This window comes from Carassius carassius, chromosome 43 (genome assembly GCF_963082965.1).
Source record: "Carassius carassius chromosome 43, fCarCar2.1, whole genome shotgun sequence".
Classification (NCBI taxonomy): Eukaryota; Metazoa; Chordata; class Actinopteri; order Cypriniformes; family Cyprinidae; genus Carassius; species Carassius carassius.
The window spans coordinates 3,740,589-3,749,697 of record NC_081797.1 but is presented as its reverse complement, the minus strand read 5'-3'; the positions used below and the strand labels follow the sequence as shown (position 1 = coordinate 3,749,697).

The window sequence follows — 9,109 nt, the reverse complement described above, 5'->3', positions numbered from 1 at the left end:
TTGTGCTGTGGCGCTTGGCTGGTAGCCATCCTGGGCAGTGGTGCTGGACTGGCGGCCATCTTGGGTTGTGGCGCTTGGCTGGTTGCCATCCTGGGCAGTGGTGCTGGGCTGACGACCACCCCGCCGGAAGAGACAGAAGTGGCTGGGGCATCCCACCGAAGCCGATGCTGCAGGTAGCGCACAAATTCCCAGAATTCCAGTGTCTCTAACTGCGCCATCTCCTCCTGAGACACTGGATCATCCAGCCCGCCATTAAAATAGTCCTTGAGGGCCGCATCGTTTGTAGCCCATGCCCTCGGCCAGGGACCAGAACACCTGAGCCAGGGAACCCACTGCATTGCCCTCTTGGCGGAGGGCGGTCAACCGAAGGTACTTGGTTCGCTGCTCCGCCATCTTGGCTGGGGAATGAAAAAATGACATACCGCTGGTTCCTACTGTGACGGAGTCCTTCTGTCACGTTCGGTGTTACAGGAAACACAGGAGAGGGAACCAATTGCAGGTAAGTCCTTTATTTAAAGGGGTAATCCAAAGGGGTAAACAGTCCAGGCAGGGTCAAAACCAGAATATCCAAACATAACATAAACAAGGCAAGGCAAGGCAAGGCAAGGCAAGGCAAGGCAAGGCAAGGCAAGGCAAGGCAAGGCAAGGCAAGGCAAGGCAAGGCAAGGCAAGGCAAGGCAAGGCAAGGCAAGGCAAGGCAAGGCAAGGCGCGACGGTCGTGAATAACTATAAACATTAAACAAGGACTCCGTAACACAGACTCAGACAGACCGGGTATAAATACACAGAAGGATAATGAGGGAACAGGAGACAGGTGGGGAACAATCAATTACTAAACAGGAGGAAGGTGACCAAATAAGGGAACAGGAAGTGAAAAGGAGACAGACACCGTGAGAAAGGAGGACACCTAGTGGAAACCCAGGGAACACAACCCAGACACTGTGACAGGTATTCTTACATATATATGATAAATTAACTAATAAATGGTGGTAAAACAATTTTCATTCAGAATATCTAATAAATTTCACTAATAATTGCAAAGAAACACTGAATCAAACGTGAAATTTTAAAGTATGAAGGCTGGAATATTTTATCTTATTATAGTGTAAAATTTAATCTGTTTTATTTACAACTTCAAAAAATATTTTTTCAAAGTGTACCATGGTATTTATAAAAGTAAAAGTATCTAGAATGACTTTAACAATTTACAGCTATAATTTGTCCTTGCAAATGTTGCAAAACAACAAGAACAACAAAACAACAACAAAGACTGCCAGTTATATGTCATTGATATGTTTATGGGCAACAATTAGTAATTTACTCTAGAGAAGTAATTAATGATTACATCTTTAACAGATTAATTAGATTACTGTACTAATTAGGTATTATTAAGGTATTACTAATTATAAGCTAGTTTCTAAATCCCATATTAGCCTCCACAAGGACAGACTTAAACTGCTATGCTATTTTAATTTTTTAGGCGAAAATAAAATTACACAAATTATTGTTTTAAGTAAATACATTTAAAAAGTAACATTAAAAACATACGTTAAATATTGGATATGGATGTAAAATCCACTGTTGCTTTATATTTAATTGTTCTAACATCTATAGCCTATTCAGAAGTTGCAGAAAACGTATAAAACGTAAGAATAATCGGTTTCAAAGGAAAATACACTTGATTTCAGTAATGAATCACTTTAGTAGCTTAATACAGTTCACCCAACACTGGTTCATGTGTCTGTTTATTTAAGTTTCTTTGTCTCTTTTCTGTGTTTTTGAGTCATATGCTCTTTTGCATCAATGTCGGAGTTGTAATTTAACGGGAAATCACACATTTGAGAAGACATGCTTCATGTAGTTGGCCTTTCATAATACAGTAATATATTTCTACGTCTAAACCGGATTGAAAATCCTTGTTAAATCAAGTTTTTGGGGGTAGCCTACATTTGTCTTTCCTCTCGCGCTCACTCGTGGAGCGCGCGCGCACGGCGCGAGTGGAGCGAGAGCGCGCAGAGAGGACGTTGAGCGCGTTTCACAGAAAGAGTCTCGAGCGCAAAACCTGCTCACATGATCATTTTTATAATATAATAAAATATGTTCTCTAACTTCAAATGATTATTTCTCATGAAACACGTCTGTAATTATGTATCGCGGTAATAGAAAAACGAAATCTTCGGGGGAAACTGGAATATTCCTCCACCTGACATCCAAAGGTAACATCTCCTCAGAAAACGAATTTGTATTTTCCGCGAGAAACTGAAACAAGTAACTTAAAACGAGCGGTTTTAAGTAATAATAAATAATAATCCAGATGAGATATTGATACTAAGCTTATTCCGGGGAACTCAGTGGCTTGTTAGTAGGTTATATAAAGATCATTGTTCGTCAAGTTGGGATGATGAGAGTCTGAAGCGCACGCGACTCCCGCCGCTCCGTCCGTTCATGTTCATGGAGTTTATACGCGGGAGCCGCTAGAATGGAGACCGTGATTGATGAAACGGAGGCCTTACAGAGATTCTTCGAAGGTAAGACAGTTTATCGATCACCTGTTGATGTGACAGTTCAACAGTTTAAAAAGATTACAATTCAGTGATGTATACGATGGTAATACCATGGTACTAGAGATAGTTGTGATTTTGAGACCATGTGAATGCTGAATAAATAAGCTTCCCATATGGTTTGTTGGGATAGGACAATATTTGGACATCTGTAATCTGTCAAATTGGCATCTGGGTGCAAAACAAACAAAATAAAAACAACAACAACAAAGAAAATCGACTTTAAATGCATATTACTGATCAAAAATTAAGTTTTGATATATTTACAGTAGGAAAGTTACAAAATATCTTCATTTAACACGGTCTTTACTTAATATCCTACTGATTTTTGGTATAAAAGAAAAATCGATAATTTTGACCCATGCAATGTATTGTTGGCTATTGCTACAAATATACCTGTGCTACGTATGACTGGTTTTGTGCTCCAGGGTCACATATGTCTAAATCAACCTGACTAGGTTACACCTATAGAAGGAAGCGATTGTCAAATCAAGTAGAAATATATATATTAAATATAAAAAATTATATATATATATATATATATATATATATATATATATATATATATATATATATATATATATAAATAATAACAATAAACATGGTTTATGTCCAAAAACATGGTATTACCATACGTTGATAGAACTTGGTATTGTTTTGGTATACGTCCAAAAACATGCTGGTACTTTTTGTTGCTTTTTGCTTGTGATGAAATTAAAATTTTATTATACTGTGTATGCTTACTTATATTATATATTACATCAAAACATCATAGCATTTTTTCCTATTTACCTGAAACAATACAGAGAAAACCCTCTAGTTGGTCATAATGGTTGTTTTTGAATGTACTGCACTTATTTCCCAATTTTTCTACAGCTAAAGCTCAGTTTCAATACATATTCCAGATAAGGTTCTTGCTAACGTCAGTTGTTTTCCAATGTGTTGGTAGGTATTTTACCACCACGTGTCCACTGGTGAAGTTTTTTAAGGACTTGTGTTTTTCAACATTATTCCTGTGTGAGCAGGATTAAACGTGTCATGCTGGATTTGTTTGGGGGGAGAGACACAAAAAGCCACCAATGGGGTCAGACGGGCAGAAGGCAGTGAAGGAATGTTGGGGAAGGGCAGAAAGGTGGAGAGAATCGCAGAGAAAGCGATGATGTACGGAGGCAGGGAGCGAAGGATGGAATCCAGAGGAGAGAGGAGGAGGGGTTTGAAGAGAAACACTGGGAAGGACAGAGGAATGTGATAAATGGTGTGTTTGTAATGGTTAAGACAGACATTGAAAACAGGAGAATTAAAGAGAGAGATGGATTATTGAATAGGCTAGATTGCTGGGAGTGTTGGGCAAGAAAAAAAAATATATCTAAAACAATGAATCCGCTGATTTGTCTATGTTGGTGAAAATCAAAGAAAGAAATTTTGAAGATTTTTTGTGCTGTTTAATGACAATTTAATACACGTTAACAACAGTGTTCATTATTACAATGCTAAGGAAAAATCTATTTATTTAATATAATGTTAAAATGCTCAATATTTAAATTTTACAATAGCCTACATCACATGGTAGTGTTTACCTTTTAAAAGATTTTTGTATAAAAGACAGTATTTTAAATTGCAATTTGTTTTTGTATATTTTTTTTTATTACAGTACAATGTGAATAATGACAATTACCAAAAATAGCGATGCATTGTGGTAATGACAATCTGACCTTTTTTTAAGTTACAGCAATAAGAATCACTATAGTAGGGAGCCAGAGAAGTAACCTGTAGGAGGAAAACAACAATCCATTCCAACGGTTTTGCAATCCGTCCCCTCCGTTTATAAACCATACTCACAAATTCTTAAACTGTTCCCTCGGTTTAACAAGTCGTGCCCAGGGATTAACTAACTGTGCCCACGAATTTCAATCCGTGTGCTCAGATTTTGTAAACTTTACCTTCGGTAATCTGTAAGCACGCTTTTGCAATCCATTTGCTCGGGTTTGTAAAAACAAATCCGTAAGTGTACAAACCTGAGGGAATGGATTGCGAAAGTATGTGCACAGATTATGAGTTTGTGGGTATGGATTCAAAAACCGAAGGTACGTTTTACAAAATTTGAGTGAAAGGATTGGAAATTTGTGGGTTCAGTTTATTAATCCATGGGCATGATTTGTGAAACCGAGGGAACAGTTTAAGAATTTGTGAGTATGGTTCATAAACTGAGGGGACAGATTTTAAAAACATCGGCACAGATTCTTTCTCCTCCTACAGGTGACTTCCCAGGCTCCGTACTATTGAGAATAATAAGGATTACAAAATTACTAGATGTATTACAGTAAAGACAATCTGACAATTAAAAGAAAATACTGTAATGAGAATCACTATTAGGAACTATGAGAATTACAAAATAATACCTGGTTACATTGCAGTAATGACAATTTGACAATTTAAGAAATTACATTAAAATCACTGTTGAGAAGAATGAGAAAAAAAATATATACATTGCAGTAATGACATTATAAGAATCACTTGGTCACTGGAAATTGTTGATTTATCGTCTTCTGCTTTTTCTCCACTCTTATCGTCATCTTTCTTTTCTTCAGAAAGATTTGGCTCATCCCTCTGTTTTAACTTTACTGTCCTCTCAGAGTGGTCAAATTCATTTCTCTGTCATTCATGGCAGATATAAGCCGTAGTTGTTAATGTCAGGTTCTAAGATGAACTGTTTATTTTGGTGGGGTTTTCCAGCCATAATTTGTGGCACTTCATTAGGCGCGAGTGTGTTTTCTCACAGCAGGTGTAACGGTTTGTATATATGACAGCGTTTTACTTGTAACACTGTTGACTTCATTGGAATCTGGAGTTCATGGCCATCAAGCAATGCTCTTTAACGAGAATTTCACATGTTTACATTCTTCAGTCGGGGAGTGAAGCAGACAGCACACCTCTGGTCCCGACCGAAACCCTGCTGCCTCTGAACTAGAGATGATCTGACGTGCTAGAAATCTCCTCATACGACAGTATCAGTTAGTATGTGATGTGAATTATGGAATAATTGTGGGGTGGATGCACTTACTTTATGTAAATATATAAAAAATTCAGGTCTCTGTGAATGACTTGTTTGTGCTTTTGAGAACACTTAGTAAATCCTGATTGTGATTCATTCAGATTCTGTTGTCATTTTCTACTTTTTGACACTCTGTATGTATTTTTGTGATTTAATTAATGGCTTGTTATGTTTTTTAATTGTGCTCCACATCCACGATTCCCAATGAATGCTCTGTGTTTGTGCTCTGTTTGTTTGTGTTAGTGTGTGTGTTGTGCTGAGGGTATCTTAAATCAACATCCATTGTGGAGTACAGCAACACAAAGCACAAAAGAAGAGGCAGATTGAGCTGTTTGTCTGTAGGACTCATTTGACCCTCAGCTGTCCTAAAGGAAAATTTTATTGCTCAGAGGTCACTCTATCAAAGCTTCTTTCATTCAAATATCAACTTCGTCTGGGATGTTTCCTCTGTCCTAGGAAGAAATAAACAATATAAGGATTTGATGAGAGATGTATGAGTTTATTGAGATTTCTGAGTTTTGACTGAGACTTTGTTGTTTTGGCAAATCTGAAAACAGTTTAGATCTGTGTTTAGATCTCTATGTGCCCCAGAGGAGACATTACTGGGGACTTTTTCTCAGAAGAAACATCAGAGACACAGATTTTAGGTACATCATTTAAATGTTGTTGTTATGAAGTAACAATTTAGGCAAAAACTTAGGCAAAGGCAAAATTCCTAATTTTCTTTTAACATAACCTGAAGTAAAAATATGAATAATAAGAACTAAATAGACAAAAAAATTATAAAAAATGGCAAAAACACTGCAAACTAAAACTAAAACTCCATCTAAAATGGAAAGAAAAAAAGAAAAAGAAAAAACACTTCAGAATATTAATAAAAAGCTACAGAATAATCAATGAATAGTAATTATTTGTGACTCATCACTAGTCTGAATCTGGTGAATTCATTTGAGCATAAACAGAGTACAGAGTAAACAAACAGCCCTGATAAACGGCTTCTGTGTTTTCTTTATTCACAAGGAAGGCTCTGTGATTGAGGGTGTTTAAAGGAATTCTGGGAAACGGTTACTGGCTCCTGTTCCTTCAGGTTAAGAGAGGCCTGGATTGGATAGTTTTCAGATATTTACCTAAAGATAACTACCACAGAAACCCCCTGTGACATAAGAGTGCTCAGAAAGCGTTTTTAGCCTGAATGAAAGTAGCCATAAGCTGCTTACAGAGGGTCTCTAATGCACAGCATCATTCTTGGCATACCTACAACACTATTAAAAAATCAGAATGAGGTGCGAGTAATGTTTCTTTCTCTCTCGTGTCTCTTTTTCGCTATCGCTGCCTCATTCCGACTCCATTAGTGTGACAGTGTGCAGACAGGGCGAGGAAGAGAGATAACAGACTTAGACGCGCACACAGATGGACGCACACAACACACACACTCATACATGCTGTGGGTGGGGTGAGATAAGGGCAGGGCACAGGTCATACAAATACACACATGCAACATGCACATGTGTGGGTTTTTGCACACATTAAGCACAAAGCAACTGTGTTGTAAGGAGCTGATTCAGAGATATTAGCATAGGAGTTGATGTTTTGGTTAATTAGTATTACTCAGTACTTAAATATGATTATACTGAAACAAGGACACCTTAGAATAAAGTGTAACCCAGTTTTTATATTTACAGTAAATGGGTTTATCATAGGGCCTCCCTCTCATAAGAAGTCATGTTTCGCAGGGGCCTCACGCAGTTGCGTGATTTGCGAAGAGTCTAAACACGCCACTGCACTTTTTGTGAGAGGATTTGAGCAGGTTAGGTCACATTTAGCCTGATGTCAGTAAGTCATGGATCACTCTTGTGTGCAGGTACAGATGGTTCCTGAGGCTGATGTTTGATGGAGGGAATAGTTTGGCCGTTGCGCATGGTCTCTCTCATGTAACAGTGTATTGCTGTCACTGGAATGCATTGTGTTTGAGCAGCCAGGCCTGGAACATTCACATGCCAGCTCCATTACAACAAACCAAAAATTACACACTTTCCACATTTTAGGTGACTTTGATCCATTTCCCACATGCTTCCGTTTATTGTAAAGTGATTTGTGTGCCGTGTTATTTTAGTATTATATACATACTATAATTAATATAGATTTTGAATTTGTATATTTTGTACATTTTTGTACTTTTTAAAAAAGCATTCGGTCACACTTTATTTTAAGGTCCAATTCTCGATATTAACTAACCATTAATTATGATTTTTGTCTCAGTTAACTCCTAATTTGCTGCTTATTAATAGTTTATAAGGTAGTTGTTAAGTTTAGGGTATTTGGTAGGATTATGGATGCCATGCATTATACGTACTTTATAAGCACTAATAAACAGCCAATATGTTAATAATAGGCATCCTAATAAGCAACTAGTTATTAGTGAGAATTGGACCCTATACTACCAAGCATTTATAATTTGTTTTGTTATTTTTGATTAAAAAAATATATATATTTCTGTTTACCTTTATATTAATTTCAGTTTAGTTTCAGTAGCTAATTGCAACTTAAGCACTTCAACTTAAAAAAATTTTTTCCAGTTTAACTTTTTAGTCTAATATTTATTATTTATTTGATTTCAGCTTTATTTGAATTAACATAGATTATTTTTTAATAGTTTTTGTTTGCACAAAGAATATGTAGGGCCTAAGAGGTGCTTCACGTTTTAGTGATTATATTATATTATATTATATTATATTATATTATATTATATTATATTATATTATATTATATTATATTATATTATATTATATTATATTATATTATATTATATTATATTATATTATATTATATTATATTAGAATAAAAATGTAAATCTCTTTGATTAAAAGTAACAATTAGTCATTAATGATACAGATTTAGGTTTCACAATCATTAAGCTCCCATAACGTGCTTCATTCCTGAAAGTAATGATAACTTGACATTTAAGTGAGTCATATTTGGTGTATAACAGTCATTTGCATTGCTTGTGAATCAGATTACACTGGTTGTGTTTTTTTGTCTTTGCATGCAGTTCTCCAGTTTCATTAAAACAGCACTTATAACATGTGCTTACCTTTTTAATTTTTTAAAAATAGGACATGTAAACTCATGTGGCTGATCAAACCACACCATATAATCGGCTAGTGACTCGACATGTTAGTGGAGATTAATCTGGGGAGCTGGGGTTAAAATTGGGCTGAGATCTTGGCAGTGGTGAAGCGTGTGGGACTGTTACTATATTACACCCCTCTGAAAATGTGTCATTCCTTGAATCCCTCATTGTTACCTGACTTTTACATGTTTCCTTTTTCTGCTGACAGTATGAAGGCATGAAGTGCTCTTTAGCACTCTGTTGTTCCCTCTCTTGTGCTCGTGGAGGGTAGGTAAGCTGCTCAGGTCGGCCGGGGCGTTCAGTGCTGGTGGCTGACTAGAACTGTGTGTGGTGGCCTGGTACAGCTCTGTCTCATGACTGAAACCT

At 36.6% G+C, this 9,109-nt stretch overlaps 1 protein-coding gene across 5 annotated transcripts in view; it reads left to right on the top strand.

Annotated features, from left to right (window-relative positions):
* Positions 1 to 2,021: 2,021 nt before the first annotated feature.
* The window catches only part of myrf (myelin regulatory factor), a 31,804-nt gene continuing 24,716 nt past the window's right edge, over positions 2,022 to 9,109 (top strand). For 4 of the 5 annotated variants that reach the window (XM_059536429.1, XM_059536430.1, XM_059536428.1 and 1 more), the window contains exon 1: positions 2,022 to 2,528. In XM_059536429.1, coding sequence (XP_059392412.1) covers positions 2,480 to 2,528 — 49 coding nt within the window. In that variant the 5' untranslated portion in view covers positions 2,022 to 2,479. The remainder of the gene's footprint in view (positions 2,529 to 9,109) is intronic. The other variant, XM_059536431.1, reaches the window with a different exon arrangement.